Source organism: Gossypium arboreum, chromosome 7, assembly GCF_025698485.1.
Source record: "Gossypium arboreum isolate Shixiya-1 chromosome 7, ASM2569848v2, whole genome shotgun sequence".
Classification (NCBI taxonomy): Eukaryota; Viridiplantae; Streptophyta; class Magnoliopsida; order Malvales; family Malvaceae; genus Gossypium; species Gossypium arboreum.
Genome location: NC_069076.1, coordinates 105,999,598 through 106,018,219, shown reverse-complemented (window position 1 = coordinate 106,018,219; position 18,622 = coordinate 105,999,598). Strand labels below are relative to the sequence as shown.

General features: G+C 34.7%; 2 protein-coding genes across 3 annotated transcripts; both read right to left on the bottom strand.

Moving 5' to 3' along the window:
- Positions 1-95: 95 nt before the first annotated feature.
- On the bottom strand, positions 96-2,996 carry LOC108470497 (gamma-glutamylcyclotransferase 2-1-like). Of its 2 annotated transcripts, XM_017771836.2 has the most exons (10): positions 2,815-2,996; positions 2,404-2,527; positions 2,226-2,302; positions 1,945-2,001; positions 1,761-1,817; positions 1,622-1,662; positions 1,431-1,502; positions 1,269-1,348; positions 955-1,186; positions 96-583 (listed from the first exon to the last, which is right to left on the bottom strand). In XM_017771836.2, exons 2-9 carry the CDS (start codon positions 2,510-2,512, stop codon positions 993-995), a joined length of 687 nt encoding a protein of 228 aa, XP_017627325.1. In that variant the 5' UTR covers positions 2,513-2,527; positions 2,815-2,996; the 3' UTR covers positions 96-583; positions 955-992. The 2 variants fall into 2 exon arrangements, with proteins under 2 accessions (XP_017627325.1, XP_052886855.1); XM_053030895.1 differs by lacking the exons at positions 96-583; positions 2,404-2,527; positions 2,815-2,996 and having other exon boundaries at positions 703-1,186; positions 2,170-2,249.
- Positions 2,997-4,883: 1,887 nt separating this feature from the next.
- Positions 4,884-13,340, bottom strand: LOC108454774 (cell division control protein 2 homolog A). Its single transcript, XM_017753347.2, has 9 exons — positions 13,100-13,340; positions 12,854-12,905; positions 12,584-12,768; positions 11,937-12,057; positions 10,212-10,385; positions 9,539-9,702; positions 5,957-6,044; positions 5,802-5,855; positions 4,884-5,214 (listed from the first exon to the last, which is right to left on the bottom strand). The coding sequence occupies exons 2-9, from the start codon at positions 12,860-12,862 to the stop codon at positions 5,125-5,127; spliced, it is 885 nt and encodes a 294-aa protein (XP_017608836.1). The 5' UTR covers positions 12,863-12,905; positions 13,100-13,340; the 3' UTR covers positions 4,884-5,124.
- Between the last annotated feature and the right edge of the window lie 5,282 nt (positions 13,341-18,622).

Sequence of the window (18,622 nt, the reverse complement as noted above, 5' to 3'; positions counted from 1 at the left end):
CTATTATTTTACTCAAGTGAAGGATATATCATCAATTTGAAAATAATCTACAATTCATATGGCGTATAAATTCAAATATGATACATTCATAAAAATCTTGTCAAAATAGTCTTAATAAACAAAAGTTCTTTGTACACATCATTTTCAAAATACATTTATGCGCCACCACAAAAGACATGCATGATATAAACAGCTCAAAGTGATAACTTATTAAAATATAATAATATTAACTACCTTAAATATTATTTAAATGTATATTAATATACACTTTTTCAACCGCAGGTATGTTGCCCATTAAACTCGTACTTAATCAGAATATCATTATCTGTGGCACCTCATGCTTTTAGATAACGCTAGCAAGTGATAACTTTGAGAGGACTGTGGGGCAAGGAATACCCATATAGAGAAAATATTTAATTTGTTTGGACGAGACTTGAACTGAATGGACTAATCATAATGCCTTTAAATCTTCAATAGAATATCAGAATTTAGGTATCAACACTATCATAACTTCTCTATCATCTTATCACTTGCTTTCCTGCGATTCCCATTTGATGACCTCTAAACGAATTTGAAATGCCTCCTGTCAAAATAGATGGTTGTTGGTGTCAATATTAGTACAATCAATTAGTTTTTCACCAACAAAATGAGTAAAGCATATGGTTGCTGCAGCCTGCCAGCTGCTAATGTTCAAATGGGATCTTCAAAAAAAAAGAAGCAATTGAAGAGCAATTTTCATTTCTTTCATCAGAAACTAAGAACTTTTAAACGGTTATATCCAAGATCACAATCAGGCTAAATCAGTAGTAGTAATACTGGTGAGACCCTAAAGATGTCGCTCTGGATATATACTTGGACAAAAAAATCTTCTCTACTAGAAGAACTAGATTTAGACTGAAGGAATAGGTTAGAAACAGAAATATAATGGTTCGCCCTTCTCGTTAAGTTACTGGCCTTCTCTTCTGTTAGAGACTAGAGAGTTCTTTGAAAAGCTAGGAGTCCATTGCAACAGCTTTGGGAAGCAGAAGCAATTGACTTGTAGGGATGTAGGTCTGGGTTTGGGATTTTAGTGGCATCTTCAGAGGAGATCCTACTAACTGCTTCTCCTTGGAAACCCCATTCCCCAATGTTGCAAGCACCTTCCTTACTTCATTTGCCAGCTCTATAACCATGTCCTCCTCATGACCTATTTACAAAAACACAATGCAACCTTCAACGTATTGTTTTTAATTCGATGAAGAAAATAGAAAAATGTCAGAAAGACTAACCTATGTCAAACAAGGCCTTCTCCAGCAGGAAAAGATAATCTCTATTGTTTCCACAGGGTCCAACAGCGGTTGCGATTTGCCTGAAAAGCTAACATCCATGAGTAACATAAAATTTTCATCAAAAGGTTGAAAAAGGTCAAAAAGAAAGGATCAGAATATTACATAGCCATTTCCTCCAAGGGAGCAGGCCCCAAATAATACTTGTTTGAAACTTTGTCTGGAGTAGATGTGAAACTGCATGGTTGAACAATTTTATTAACAAAATTATGCACCAAGAAAATGCTTTCTGCAGATATCTATCAAACTTGGGAATAAGATACGATGGGAACATAGAAGCATGGGTGGTGACTTACACAATAACTCCGGTTAGAAAAGGCTGCAGGGGATCTGCTTCCTGATAGAAAGCAATCACATATAAACATAAGTACTGAAACAAACAAACAAACATAGACAGATAAGCAAGACAAGAAATTTGAAAACACCATCTTGTACCTTGTAGAACTCCACTAGATTCTTTTGATCATATTCACATTCTCTCCGCTCCAAGTACTACAAAATGTGGGTAAAAAGATCACTTTCCAAGTAATATGAAAACTCATCGAGACAACTAATACTTGAAATAATGAGGATGCTTAAATGAAAGAAATAAAGCAATGTAAAGTGTGATGCAAAATACCTCCATTGCTGCTCTTTCCCTTTCAGAACTGCCCCGAACACAATAAGCAGCACCCCACTGGAAAAAGTACTTCACAGTTAGCAAACAAAGAAAACAAGCAGTTCTTAACAAGACTACTAATAATTAGCAATAATTATCAACACACAAAATCACAGTATCCAGGCTTTTTTTTTTTAATCAGCACAATATGGAAGTAAACAAGGAGAGAAAAATGAAGGCACAGACTTGATAACTAGTGTATCCCATTTGAAATGAAAGAGTTACTGTCAACTGCCACTTACGCATACGGCTCCTTCAATGTGTTCCAAGGTGCAAGTCCTTGCAGGACTTTCTGGTGTACCTCTATGATCAATGCATGCTGCGATATGAAATAATCAGGATGAATAAAAAATAAAACAAAAATTCCGGAAAAAAAACCGACAACTAATCAATGTTGTTCTATATTGATAAAATACTTACCAAGGTCAAAAGCACGCTTGTAATCCTTGATGAAGCCTATGACTTTCTCATCATACTCAAACCCCGGGTTCCAGACCAGTGACCCGTAACCAAAAACCCAGAAAACCATAGTTGTAAAAAAAATCTGAGAAAAGGAAGTGGATTATGTTAATTCTTCATCATAGACAATGAGATGAAAAAAAGGACCAGCAATGGCAAACAACCATATATTATGAAACGGTTATTGTACTAGATGTGGCAAGGAAATGAGTTTGGGTAAGCTCAATTTAATAGCAAAGATGTATATGTTTTTTTCCACGGGCTTGGGTATCCTCAAACAGCAATTACAGTGTAAGCCCCAGGTCCTCATCAAAGATGTAAACCTTATGAGAAATGATAACGAACAAGTATGCAAAAGAGGAGAGGACTTACAGTAAGAAATGAAAGAGAGAAAGCAGAGGACGGTAGAGGCAGGAAAAGTGAGTACAGAGAGACGAATCCCCACTTTCTCTCTTTCTTCTCCGATTCCGGCTCTTAGTGCATTTGGAATTTGTTTTTGGAGAATAAATGAGGGAAACAGAGTATTTATAGCTCCCCAGGCGCCCCCAAAAAAAAAATTCTCAATTACGTTGTTTTCCAACTAATGCCTGCCTGCCTTCCACTTGCCCACCAGTGTTTTACTTTTATTATAGGGATGTGGGTTGCAACGCGTGGAAAAATATATGAAAACTAGATTCATTGAATCTGGACAGTACGGGAAAGAGGCAGGCAGTCTCGATTTCCGCCACCAAATCTGATTAAAATCTAATTGACATGTCATTCATAACTCCAGGACTTAAGGTTTGAATCTAAGGCAACCGACTCTGGACTTCAAATTCAATGAATCTGGACAAATATTATCACATTAGCAGTTAAGATCAGGAAACGAACCGAAAAAGATAGCAGTTGGGCCATTGACCAATTCTATTTTCCATCCAAATCCAAAGGAAATAATACCCTACAAATCCAAACTTGAAAAGGTAGGCTACACTCAGGCTTATTTTTATTTATATTATTTTATATTTTAGTTATTTATGTTTAAAATATTATATTTTAATTACTTATATTATTATATTGTAACATTTTAGTCACTAAACTATTAGTTGTTGCTAACAATGTAACATAAATTGACTTAGAGCGTTAAATCATCATTTCAAATAAAAATTATGTTAAATTATACAATCGGTCTCTAATTTTTTCATTTTGAACTCTTTAAATTTTTTTATGTTCTTTTAACTTTCATTGTTTTCTTTATTTTCCATTCTCTTCTATTTCTCTCATTATTTTTCTATCTTCTCTATTTCTTTTAATATATAAGGAAATTAAATTAGCACTGAAAAAAAAAAGTCAAAAGCTATCATTGCCTATAACTAAAATCTATAAACCCATTCATTGCTTCTTTGTTCACTACTAATTCGACTCTTGATGTGATAAAAGAAATGGAAAAGGTAGGAAAACAGAGAGAGAAACAAAAAAGAAAAAAAAGAAAGTTAAAAGAATATAAAAAAGTTTAAATTGCTCAAAATATAAAAAATATGAGAACTGATTGTATAATTTAACCCAAAATTTTGTTTAAAAAGATGATTTAACCTGCCACATTAATTTAAAATATTACAACACGATAATATAAGTAACTAAAACGTAATATTTCAAATATAAATAACTAAAATATAATACGAGGTAATTAAGACTATGGGAGTAGTTTACCCAATTTTGGAATTGGAATTTGGATGTTCAAACTTCTAAGTTCGAACAATACATATGGGAGCATCGTCTTTCTTATGTTCAATTCGGTCAAATTCAAAGGCCTAAGTCGCCTATTCAATTAAATTATTCCAAGCCCGAGATATTTTTAAATTCAATGTCGGTGAAATTTCTACGTCGGTGAAAAACAATAAATTTTAAAATAACAAACATATTATTTATTTATATTTTGAAAAAGAAAAACTCACATTAAAAAGACATCCTCATAAATCATTCGCTGACTAATTATAATCAAATTTTAACATTTTTTGTCATTTCAATGCTAAGTTAGTATCGTTGAGTCAAATAACATCAAACTCACCCGCAATATCAGAGACAAATTCAGTCACAATCATTATAATTGTATATAAACATACATCTCTCATGAGTTTTTCATTGTGATTTTGCTGCTACTAATATTCCAAACCTAATTTGGTAGCCATTGCCAACCGGCCTCCATAATTAAATGAAATGAAAGTATAGCTGGATTATGGCTGTTTGTTTCAGCGGTCAAACCAAAAGCCATAGAAAAAAAGTATCCCGAAGGATTGTATTGTATAATATTTGCACTGCAGAGTAGCACCATCGCAGTAACTAGGCCAGGTTATAAATAAAAAATGTTTTTTACCAATAACAAAACAATGGTCCAATACCAAAACAATAACCCAATTACTCATTAGGCAAAGAAACATGCGACAGGCATTGCTTTACTAGACGAGTTCCAAGGTAACTGCAAAAAAGCCAGTTCCATTTAATAAAAGTATATAAAATCTATCTGCTCCGTCCATGGGAAATTGAACACAGCGAAACAAAACAAAACAAAGAAAAATATAATAGACTAGACCACACACCATTTAATTTCTCACAATTAAAATCCCACAAATTGCTACACAATACATTTAACTAATATAGACACTTTCTCAGGAAGATAGTTGGGGGAAGGCGGTTCAAAAGGTATCCTCAGGGTACAAACCCTATATCCTTCAAGTATTCATGCTCAAGAGCACTTCTTGCTGTAATTCTTTTGCTGGGATCCATGCACAGCATTTTCTGGATGATTTATAGACAGAATGTATCATCAGTTAAAATTGCAGAGATGCCATATATGGTTCTTAATTTCTGAGTATGAAATTATTCCAAAACCATCATCCTGAATGGTAATAATATGTTAAAGACCTCAAAAACTGTTCCATATCAGAAATATGGTAGCCTTTAGATAAGAGAAGTTCAAAAGGAAAGCCACTTTTCTAAAATTTATTAAGATCAGCCAATTTGAAGATGGAATGAGATTGTACTAAAATTTATCAAGTCCAGGGGCTTGGTCTCTTTTGCTTAATGATTTACCGAGTGTTAGGTACATGAACCTTTGTAATAACTAGGCTCAAGTCTGAAGCCTACTCTTTCATTTTGGGGAAAAAAAAAAAAAGAGCCGAGATGATAGTCCAAAGTCATCCGTGCATACACTAAAGCTTTCAATTAAATTTTCTCAAATTAGCATAAGAAAAAAATCGGCATGTCGCTTTAGCTCACAACTCTCAAGAACTATGAACGATATTTCATCTTAAATCAATCTGACTTATACTTTGTAATTCACACTCGGGTGAAGCAAAAAATAAAGACACCAAATAAATACTTACAGAAAGAAGGTCAATTCCAGTAGATTCAAGATTTGGAACAACAGTTGCCAAATCCTGCAAGTAAAAGGTGTATTGATTAGTTCAAACAAAATTGTCTCTCTGATAGGTTCACAACAGAACATACAACCTCTAGATGCCATAAACACAAATGTTACCTTAGCTGGCCACTTTGGAAAAGAAGACTTAAAATCAGGCAATGAAGTCACTCCAGGCCATGTATCCTCATTTGGAGTACCCAAGATTCTTCATAAAAAAAAACATGTTATGATACTAGATCAGTCTAAAAAGAACACACAAGTTTTAGGAGGCAAATTTGCACCAATATTTTCCTACAATATATACCTAGAAGACAATTCTTTTATATTCAATGACTTAAAACTAAAAGTGCCCCATTTTCTTTGAACATAAATGTACGAAGGTATCCATGGTTATATACACCTGTTAAATACCAGTAAAGAGCCGAAATAGGCCATTCCTCAGGAGGAAATTAAAAATAATAATACGAAATAAATCCAGTTGTCAATGTAAGAATTTCTGACGTCATTCATATCTTCTAATGCCAAATGACTCTTCTTTTAGCCTCTAGTCAGTATAGACTCTTCTTTTAGCCTCTAGTCAGTATAGCTGCAAGTTGCAGTCTAGCAAAATTCAAAACACATGCAGAGGGTTTTTTTGGTAAGGTGAGGAGACACTACAATCTAGTAAAACAAGATGTCGTGAAGAGATGGTTGAGAGGAAGATTGGAGCAGACTCTGGAAAACAAGTGCTGTGGCAGGTAGTGGTGATGAAGGCAATAAGTAGTTAAGAAAAATGAGAGTTACGTTGAAGGTTGTGATGAGCTTCCAAGCCATGCTTTCCAGGACTTCCCAAAAGTGGAACAACCCAAGAATCCTGCCAACCTTCCAAGGCTGCTCTCGACAAGGTGCTCATGCAAAGAACGATATTTCCCCGAAACAACTATTGATAGAACAATTAATAACCAAAAACAAGTATCTACAAGTATCCATGGTTATGACTTATCACAACGCATTGTCTTCTACATGTCAAGAATAATGTATGACATGTCAGAAGAGCAAAATTGTGAGACTTAAAAAAAGGTTACTACAAAATTTGACCCTGAACTATACCACCTTTCAAGATTTGGAAGGTAAATAATTATTCAAGATTAGGCACCCAACTTACATTCTATCAAGCATTTTGCGCCACTGACGAACAATATTAGTCGAAATGCTGATGTGGCAATATTCACAAATAAAAATGTTCCAAGAGTTATTTATTTTTAATTTTTAACAAAAAATAAAAAATGAAAAAAACTAGAATAAAAAATCACTTCATTTTAAAAATCAAAAAAGAAAATTCCAAAAGAAGAAGATAAAGAAATGTCAAGAAGGAAGAGAAGAGAGGGAGAAGTGGGTAGGAGGGGGAGGGCAACGCATGACCGTAGCAAGGACAGTTTGAGCAAACTATAATTGCCATTGATTAGACCTCGCCTTCTCCCTTGACCTCTCTGTTGGTGTAAAAGCCCTACAAATCACTCATCATTTGCTTGTACTATTACAAACATGTAATATCATGTATACATACATTATATTTTATTTAACATATATGGTGTATATTGTTATTAGCAATAACTTATGCAAATAAGCCAATGAAACAGTAATGGCCTTGCAAAGGAATTGTAAATAAGTTATGATCATAAGATCCTTATGCATTAAAGTCGTGCTGCTACAAACGTTCCTAGTCGTTGCATTGTCCAGATTAGGCACCAGCAATGCTTAAAGACTAGCATATGCTAAACTTCCATGCATATAATGATGCAACCAATCTCATAAATTGAAGTATAAAAGTACTACGGATAACATATGGCCACTAGTTAGTTGAACAAGTACAATGAATATGGGTGTGTTTAGCATTGCTTTTGGTTGGCTAGACTCTAGATCACATGACAGTAAAAGCAACATTAAAAAAGGGCTTTTGCCATCCAAAAGACCCTTAAAAATGCTTTTGGAACCAAACCAAGAAGCCAGCCACTAGATGCTAAACTAACCCAAAAACTTGTTATGAAAGTTCCATTCAGTAATTTACACTAGTGTGACACTACTTCAATGTGGATTGTGATGCTTGACTTTATCATGAATCAATCTCAAGGGATGCCCAAAGATTCATCAACCTAATTGATATATGGGAATCCAGCTTGCTAATGGCCGGTAATAACCAAAAGTCCTTAGCCAAGGCATCACTTAAAAGATTAATATATAAGCTGCTCAAGTAATAAGGAAAAGGTTTAAGAGTAAATCCTACACCATGCTCTTACCTCCAAGACATTTGATAAAAGGATCGAATTACAATAAGATACTCTTCACCGAAAGACTTGTCAAACCATATTGACTTTCCTAGCATTTCGGTGGCCTTGATGCATTGCTAGAGTTCACAGTCTACAGATAATTCTAAACCAAATTGATTTAATTCATTGACATGTTGGGACACACATAAAGGTGACTTGAAGAATTAAAATGAAATAGAACTCAGATTAAAGAAATAATGACTTCTCAGGGCATAATAGAATGGTTCAATTAAATATAAGGGTCACACTGCAACTAAACCTAGCTATAAAAGCTTTGCTTTGGCTCTCCCTTAATGTGTATGTGAAACATAGTTTGCTTCCATGTTCTCTTGCTAGGTGCACCTTTCCTTGAGAAAAAATAAAAATTTGTTTTTCTAAGTTCACGAAATAGACAACTGATAAAAGGCTAACGAAAGTTTTACAAAGCCTAAGTTACTGGTATAATTCTTGGCTAGGCAAAATCCTAATACCTTTTCAAAAGGTTTCTTGAGTCACCTGTGTGGATTACCATTAAAGGTTGGACTCTTAGACAGCTTTGGCATAGGACAAAGAGGTTAGGTGTGCAAGAAAAGAAGAAACCAGATGAGAGAAACAGACTTCAGCAGTTTTATGAGGTATGATATTTCAGTTTCATGCATCTATTAGAAGTAGATTGATTAAAATGAACAAGTGGATTTGATGGGAAGGATTTGGCTTCTCTATGGCATGCTTTCTTTCCATTGCATTGTTCTACATTTCACTTTTAATCAGATAAAAACTCATCATTCAAGCATGCTCCTAATTCCAAGACTCGCTTTACCGGCTATCTTTTTTTTTTTTTTTAAATTTCAAATGTTTTTTGAGGAAAAAAACACACTAATGTAACTAACCATGTCAACACATTATTAACAAAGAGTACCTAGGGCGAAATGCAGGACGAAATGGAAGTTAAAGCACCTCATCAAGATATTTTTTTCTATAGGCACCAAATGTTAAAACTGTAACAGCTTAGGGCCTGAAACCATATTGACCCTATCAATTTAAACATAATCAAGACGACCCATTTATAATTTAAAAAAGAGTTCTACCAAAGAAAAACTAAAAGAGTTTGCCTAGCTTAGTTAATTTTTCTTGTTTACAAGGCATGTAACATTTAAGATACAGATTAGCTCTTAATATCCAAATTCAACCCAAATTTAGCTGAAATGCAAATTTAAGAACAGCCCCATAACTAAATAATATCCTAAATCATTTTTGAATAACATATTCCAAGATTATCAGAGCAAAGACTTTTAATGAATGCAGTAGCAAAAAAGAAAAGATAAAAGGACACGAGAATCAAAAGTAAGAACTTTACCACTTCAGCAATTGAAACTAAAATAAAATGGAGGCTACAATAAGGAGAGTACAACACCTGAAGATCTTGAACAGCTCATCGATCTCAGAATCCCCAGGAAATAATGGCCGTTGATTCACCATCTCAGCAAATATACAGCCCACTGACCATACATCAACAGGAGTAGAGTAATGGCGAGATCCAAGCAGTATTTCAGGTGCTCTGTACCACAAAGTAACGACCTAGAGACAGTGACAATTTTAGAAGCCGGGCCAATATTGGTATGCTTATGACTGAAATATTGAGCATGCAGATAATAGCCAAGCACTTCTCTACTAGAACATTAGGACATATCCAACTAAAAACTAATTTACTGATGCTCTAAAGGGGCCTAAAGTTGCATTAGAGAACCCAGTAACAAAAATCCTAAATTGATGTAAAGGAAACTATTTGATGCTACTAACAAATTGCAGTTCGTCAGACTATCTTTTCCTATTTTAAGCCTTAGAATTTCTTGTCAGAATTAGAAACAAAATACTATTGTCCTACAAACGTGCAGCAAAGTCCGGGCGTTTTGCCAGAAAATTGAAGTTTCTTTGTTCCAACTTGTAATAGTTATTATTCATATAGAAAGAAGATGAAACATTACTTTTGAGAGATAATCGACAATAAATGTCTAGCAAAACACAGCAACATAAACCATATGACATTGCACAGCCCAAAAAACCACAAACTTGGTGATTCTTAGTACCTCATGTGTAAATGTTCTGACAGGAATACCAAATGCTCGGGCCAGACCAAAATCAGCAAGCTTTAGTGCATTGGTACGGCGATCTATCAGCAAATTTTGAGGTTTTAGATCTCGATGGAGAACCCTATGAGAATGACAATAAGCAACACCACGGAGAATTTGATAAAGGAATGTCTGCAAGACGATCAAATGATAAAAGTACTATTATGAGTAATATTTATCACCAGCCAAATCAATTAGATAACCAAGGTCAACCAATGACTGATAATAGCTAGGTATTTATGCATTTGGAACAAGATGCTAACCTGGAATAGTTTAATTAATATGATAAAGAGAAGGGTTCTGCAATTAGACATTTCTTGAACAGCAGTTCAAACAGCACTATATTTATACTTAGTTTTGTCCAACACATAAAAGGTGTAAGATCAAAGATGACATACTTTATGGCTTCTAATAGACACTTCAATGAAAAGATTACCAATGAAAGAGCTACAATTAGTCACACTTCAAAAAATATTTGTAAATCATCTCTACTAAACAGCAGAAAACCAACAGTACCCACTTTATTAAGTCTTCCCAAATATAATTTCTATTCTTTTTTTTCCCTTCCTATTTCTTTTTATTTCCTTTTATATTACTAGAGTAAATAACAAAAACGCTGGATTCTGCAGAACCCATTTTTATGTTATAACTAAGTCCTTTTGTTGAATACTATCTATCAAAACTCCTATAACACAAGCCTTCTGACAAAATGCAGCAATGCTTTAATTTTCAGGATTTTTTATGCTCCTATCTTGTAATCCTATCTTGATTACACTCGATTCCCCTGTACAACAAAGGGTTCTTTTATATACAATAATCGCATTGTAGCGACTATACTTTAGTCGTAAAACTGTGATTCATTCTACCAATCCCCTTAAGAGTTAAGGGTCCCTTGGTTTGATTCATACTCCAAACAAAAAATTTGTTTCTTAAAAGGATTTAATCCTTTACAATTACCTCTCAACTAAAGATTTGAGGGAGTATATACAGTCTCATAATCTGGACCCAAGGGCCAATTAAATTATATATAATTATATAATTATATTATAAATTAAAATTAAAAATTTGGATTATGAAATTACAAAACAAACAATTTTTTTTCACATTAGATCAATACTTTCAATAGAATGAGGAAATGATCCATGTATAAAGAGATAGAAAGGTGTATTTCTAATCGTAACTAAATCTTCCCCTTTTTTTTTTTGATGGGATAGAAGCAAAATAGCTATTAAACGATAACGTTGGTTTACTAGAGACATTTACATCTTGTTTTAGCTTGGTGGAAACAAAATGCTTTTCCTAAGGATTTTGTCAAATAGAAATAGAGAGTAAAGTAACTAGAAAATTGTATTATTCTAATCCCACTTTTCCAGAAAGATCATGTAGAATGCATTCAGACAAAAAAGCTAACATAGATGTTATGGGCCGAATTCTTATTTTGTTTCGTTCCTGACTTATCTTATAAAAATTATATTTTTCTTTTTTCTTTTTCTTTTACTTTTTCTTTTTCTTTTTCTTTTTCTTTTTCTTTTTTTTCTTTTTTTGAATTTATCCATCTTCCATAAAGGAGCCAAATGAAACCAAAATTTCATGTGATGCGTTGTGAAATTTTAAAACTGTTAAACTCCAAAGAGGTAAACCTTGAGCTTATAAACTTTCAAACAGAAGAATAATCTGACTCACTTTTATCATTCGTGGATCTTTCCCAAATTCTGGACATGAATCCATGTGCTTCTTTAAATCCAAGTCCAGATATTCAAATACCAAATATAAACGCTTCTCACTGTGCACTACATCCTGCAACCTGTCACCCAAGGAGCAATCAGAGAAGCTGAGGGAAAAACGATTACAGACATTGTATACAAGAGAAGAATTTTGCTCATATTCTCGAATATGACCAGAATATACCATGGTTTCAAAACTTTGATATCAAAAAAAGACAACTCCTGGGCTTAACGAACAAGCCTATGTTGACTTACTTCTTAAAGAAAGTAGAGCAATACCATAAGCTTCTTTCCGCTTCCAGAAAAGTATGGTATTGTCTTTTTGTTTTTTGGTTGCCTTAACTTTTTAATAACTGATTCACACTTCATGTTATGTTAAAGTAGGAGAAGCAAAATTTAAATAAATAAAAAAAAAGAAACTTAAAATCCTTTGGCAGGCAAGACAAAATGAAGAACTAGCAATAGCACGAGTTCTGTAGTCTGATAAATATGTATATGCCGACGTTAAAGAGTAGCACAAGCAGAAGAAAAATCAGTGTAAACCAATGAGTGGTGAAACAGCAATGTGATATAGGATGAGTTGTGCGGTGAAGTGCATTTGCATACCTGACGATATTACCATGTTGCATTTCCTTCAAGAGAGAGATTTCTCTAATTGCAGTGCTAGGTACACCCTCGTCTTCCTGCTCTAAGCGAATCTTCTTCAAAGCAATTGTTTCATTGGTGACACGATCACGAGCCTTATAAACAACGCCATAGGTTCCCTCACCAATCTTCTCTACTTTCTCGTACTGGAAATTTCAGAAAAAAAGCGTGAGGGAGCAAAACTAGAGGTGAATTGAAACAAAATGGAATGACAAGGGTTGAGTCACTTACCTGGTCCATGTGCAGCTCCACCAGACGAGAAGAATCAAAATGTTCAAATAAGCTAAAACGAAGAGGGAAAAAAACAATTAACTCATCTCAAACATGAATCTCAGAAATATGAATTGATTGTAATCCTTGAAAAGCCCAACTATAGAAATGAAACAGGGAAGCAAGCAAATGAATAAGAATGCATCCAATTCAAACAAGAGAAAATAAAATCAATAGAAGTAAAATGCAATGTGAGAAGAGAAGTACCTCAAGTGACAGTCGGATTTGATTTCAAGCGAGAGTGTGAGTAAGTTGAGGAGGGAAGAGAAGAGACGAGATGTATGTATCTCTTATTTCTATTTAAGTATTTAGAGTAAGAAATGATGCTCTCAAGCATCAACCCTAAAAGTAAAACTGAGAGACTCGTTGTGACCCATTTTGAGTTGACTTCTCTCTCGCTCTCCCTTCCGATATTTTCTTTTCTGCCCAAATAATATTTTTATGGTATTTTTTATCTTAGACAATAATATTAACCGGATAAAATTCAAAATTAAATTCTACCAAAAATAAAAATAAAAATTAGTATTTATGTCACCCATTAATACATCCTTTCTCGAAAATATAATATTTACAACAAAATCTATAATTTTAGGTGAAATTGTTAGAATTAAGTGACCCAAATTCTTATTTAAATAAAATACGATGGAAAATAAAATAAAAGTAAAATCCATATAGAACTAGACTTCTTTTATTTTATTTTAGAATAAGGTTTTAAACCTTATTAAACTCCATCTATTTTATATTGATTAGGATAAGGTGTTTCAATCCTACTAGAATATGGCTTTGCAAGCCTATAAATGACATAGTCTATTCCTCTTGTATTTGAGTAAAAATTTTTCGACATAGTGAATTTTCTTCTCCTCCTGCGTGGTTTTTTCCGAAAGGGTTTCACGTAAAATTTATGTGTTCTTTATTTTTATTTATTTTATTCTATTTTATTTTTCACAAATTGGTATCGAGCTTAGGGTTATTCATCTCGATCACGGTAATGGCGTCTTTGAAGTATGAAATTCATTGTTGAATCGCAATACAGATTTGCGTTGTGGCAAATTAAGATGCAAGCGGTTCTTACAGATGGATCTAGAGGATGCCCGCTAGGATAGATAAGATGCCTTCGACATTAACGAGATGAAGAGAAGAAGCGTAAGGATCGAAAGGCATTAACACAATTACATCGCATTTGTCCAACGAAATTTTGCAGGATGTGATGAAAGAGAAAACCGCCATTGCATTATGGAAGAGGCTAGAACAAATATGTATGTCGAAAACTCTAACAAGCAAGTTGCATATGAAGCGGCGTCTTTATGCTCATCGTTTGGAGGAAGGTGCGTCGTACACGAACACTTAACAGTGTTTAAAGAAATTCTCTCAAACTTGGAGGCCATGGAGGTTCAAGTATGATAAGGAAGATCTAGGTTGATTCTACTTTGTTCGTTGCCCGTCTTATTCAACCTTTAGAGACACGATTTTATATAGCAGCGAGTCTCTCACAGTTGATGAGGTTTATGATTCTTTAACCTCGTATGATAAGATGAAGCATCTTGTGGTTAAACCCAACTCTCGGGAGAGGGTCTCATTGTTCGTGGGAGACAAGACCGGAATGTTGATGATGATCGTGGTAGAACACAGAACGGAATCCTCGTGGTAAATCTAAGGGTAGATCGAAATCTTCAAACAGAGGTAAAACTTGCAACTTCGCAAGAAGAAAGGGCACATTAAATCGAAAGTGCTATAAGCTACAAAATAAGATTAAAAGGAGGCTCATGAATCAAAAGGAAAACAACCGGAAAATTCGGTGAAGGCGATGTTGTAGAAGACTACGATGGTGAACTTCTAGTTGCTTCATCAATGATTCTAAAGTGGCGAGGAGTGGATACTTGATTCAGTGCACCTTCCACATGAGTCCCAATCGGGATTGGTTTACAACTTATGAAAAAGATCTGAAGGTGTTGTTTTGATGGGAAATAATGCTTCATGTAAAATCGCGGTGTTGGAACAATTAAAGTTAAGATGTTTGATGGAGTTGTCGAACACCGAGTGACGTGCGGCATGTTCCGAATTGAAAAGAAATTTAATTTCGTTGAGTACTCTTGATTCAAAAGTGCAGATACACATTTGAAAGTGGGGTTTTAAAGATTTCAAAGGGTCCTTGTTGTGATGAAAGGGCAAAGAAAGATTGCCAAGTTATATGTTTCTGAGGTTCTCATTATTCTTGGTGATGCAAATTGCCGCTTCCTCTTCCTTGTCGATGATGATATTACTAAACTTTGGCATATCGCCTAGGGCATATGAGTGAGAATGGCATGGCGAAATTAAGCAAAGAGGACTTCTTAATGGACAAGGAATTTGCAAACCGAATTTCGTGAGCACTTGTGTTTTGGGAAGCAAAGAGAGTTCGATTCACTAGAGGAATCCATAACACGAAGGAAACGTTGGAGTATATCCATTACGATCTGTGGGGGCCGTCCGAGTGCCTTCGAGAGGTGGAGCTAATTATATGCTAACCTTTATTGATGATTTTTCGAGAAAAGTTTGGGCGTTCTTCACGAAGCGGAAGCGATGTGTTTTCCACATTTAAGTCTTGGAAAATTATGATTGAAAAGCAGACGGAAAAGCAGATAAAATACCTCCGCATGACAATGGCTTAGAGTTCATTACGATGAGTTTAATAGATTGTGCAAGTCGGAAGGATCATGAGACACTTGACGATTCGTCATACTCCACAAACAAAAGCGGCGTTGCGAAGCGAATGAACGAAGCGATCATGGAGAAGGTTCGATGTATGTTGTCAAATGCCAACTTACGAAGTCATTTTGGCGTAAACAACCTCTCTTGCATGTTTTTGATCAACCGATCTCCATCCGTTGCCATTGAGAAAAGACTCCACAAGAGGTATGGTGCGGTAATCCCGCTAATTATTCGATTTAAAGATTTTTGGGTGTCCTGCGTATGCTCATGTTGATAATGGAAAATTGGAACCGAGATCCATTAAATGCGTTTTCTTGGTTATAAAGCTGGTGTAAAAGGCTATAAGTTATGGTGTCCGAAAATAGAAAAGTTGTGATTAGCGAGATGTTGTTTTTGATGAAAGCGCTATGCTACCTAACTTATCTCTTAAAGACTCTTCCAATAAAGAAAACCAAAAGCGGTGGAGCATCGATTAATACTGAATCAACTCCTCAAGCCAAGTACAAAATTGAGAATAGAGTTGCTTCTTCACCGCAATACTCTATCGCCAAAAACAGGACAAGAAGAGAAATTAAACCTCCAAAGAAGTATGCCGAGGTTGATCTAGTTGCTTATGCTTTAAATGTGGTGAAGATGTAGATGCGAATCAAGAGCCATTTAATTATTCCGAGGCGATTAGTGTGAAGACTCGAAAAGTGGATGTTTGCTATGCAAGAGGAGATGGAATCACTCCACAAAAACGAACATGGGATCTTGTAAAACTTCCTAAAGGTAAAAAGGCATTCGTTGTAAATGGGTGTTTAAAAAGAAAGAAGGACTCAGGAGTTGAAGAACCCGGATATAAAGCAAGGCTTGTTGCAAAGGGTTACTGATCAAATTCGTGAATGGACTTCACAGATGTGTTCTCTCCGGTTGTTAAGCATAGTTCGATTCGAGCTTTGCTTGGTATTGTTGCCATGCATGATTTGGAGCTTGAGCAGTTAGATGTAAAAGCGCATTTTGCATGGAGAACTTGAGGAAGATATTTACATGCAACAACCGAGGGTTTTATAGTCTCGAAAAAGAGGACTATGTTTGCTTGTTGAAAAAGTCCCTTTACGGTTTGAAACAGTCACCAAGAAAGTGGTACAAGAGGTTTGATTCCTTTATGACTTCTCATGATTTCAAAAGAAGTAGTTTTGACAGTTGTGTCTACTTTAAGAAAAAATGTTGATGGTTCTTTGTGTATCTACTTCTTTATGTTGGTGACATGTTGATAGCAAAGAAAAGATAAAGAGAGATAAGAAAGGTTAAAGCCCAACTAAGTGAAGAATTTGAGATGAAAGATTTAGGACCAGCAAAGAAGATACTTGGTATGGAGATTCTCGAGATAGAAAAGCAAGTAAATTGTACCTAAGTCGGAAGGGTACATTGAGAAAGTTCTTTGCGAGTTCAATATGCAGAGTGCTAAGCTGTTAGTACTCCTTTAGCGACCCATTTCGGACTTTCATCGGCCTTATCTCCTCAATCAGATAATGAGATTGAGTACATGTCACATGTTCCATACTCTAGTGCGAGGATCTCTCATGTATGCTATGGTTTGTTCACGCCCGATTTATCATATGCGATCGGTCAGATTAGCGATACATGGCGAATCTCGGTAAAGAACACCGGAAAGCGATTCGATGGATTTTAAGATACTTACGAGGCACTACTAATGTTTGCTTACAGTTTGGAAGAACTAAAGATGGAGTTATAGGGTATGTTGATGCTGATTTTCTTTGGAGACCTTGATAGAAGAAGATCTCTCACGAGTTACGTCTTTACAATCGGAGGTTGTGCAATTAGTTGAAAGCCACTTTGCAAACTACGATCGCTTTGTCTACCACCGAAGTTGAGTACATGGCGATTCTGAGGCTTGTAAAGAAGCTATTTGGTTGAAGGGACTATTTAGTGAACTCAATGAAGACCTTCAAATCAGACGAGATTTTGTGACGATCAGAGTGCCATCTTTCTTACAAAAGATCAAATGTTTCATGAGAGAACAAAACACATTGATATTCGGTATCATTTTGTTCGTGATATTATTGCTCGTGGTGATATTGTTGTGAGCAAAATTAGCACTCATGAAAATCCTGCAGATATGATGACTAAGTCACTTCCTATAACCAAGTTTGAGCATTGCTTAGACTTGGTTGGTGTTCATTGTTGAAGTTAAACCCTTAAGGGTTTTTGGAAGAGGTGAAGAACTTGTTTATTGAAAGTTCGCGATGAAGAACTTGTTCATTGAGAATTTGTGTCAAGGTGGAGATTGTTAGAATTAAGTGACCCAAATTCTTATTTAAATAAAATACGATGGAAAATAAAATAAAAGTAAAATCCATATAGAACTAGACTTCTTTTATTTTATTTTAGAATAAGGTTTTAAACCTTATTAAACTCCATCTATTTTATATTGATTAGGATAAGGTGTTTCAATCCTACTAGAATATGGCTTTGCAAGCCTATAAATAGACATAGTCTATTCCTCTTGTATTTGAGTAAAAATTTTTCGACATAGTGAATTTTCTTCTCCTCTGCCCGTGGTTTTTTTCCCGAAAGGGTTTCCACGTAAAATTTATGTGTTCTTTATTTTTATTTATTTTATTCTATTTTATTTTTCACAGAAATAAAAATGCTAAAAGTCGCGGCACCATCTTCTTTAGTAATAGTAATTTTAAATTTTATAGAACCTAACCATAAACGTGACTAGCTTGAATTAATGTTATCAACATTACCAACAAGAATGAGGAAGCAAAATAAAATGAAATTTATCATGAGTAATTTTAAATGGTTACATCAATTTGTGTATAAAATAAGCTATCATAATAAGTGACATATGCATAGCTAAAACAGTTACAGTTAATATTGAAAGTACTATCACAACATAACCAGCCATTTCTCTCTTTTTAACAAAATATTTCATTTGCACCATATGAATGGTGTATAATGACCGCATGGCAGTGTATGAACACTACGTAGAGAATTAGAATGAAATATAAAGAATTAAAAGTAACTTTTACT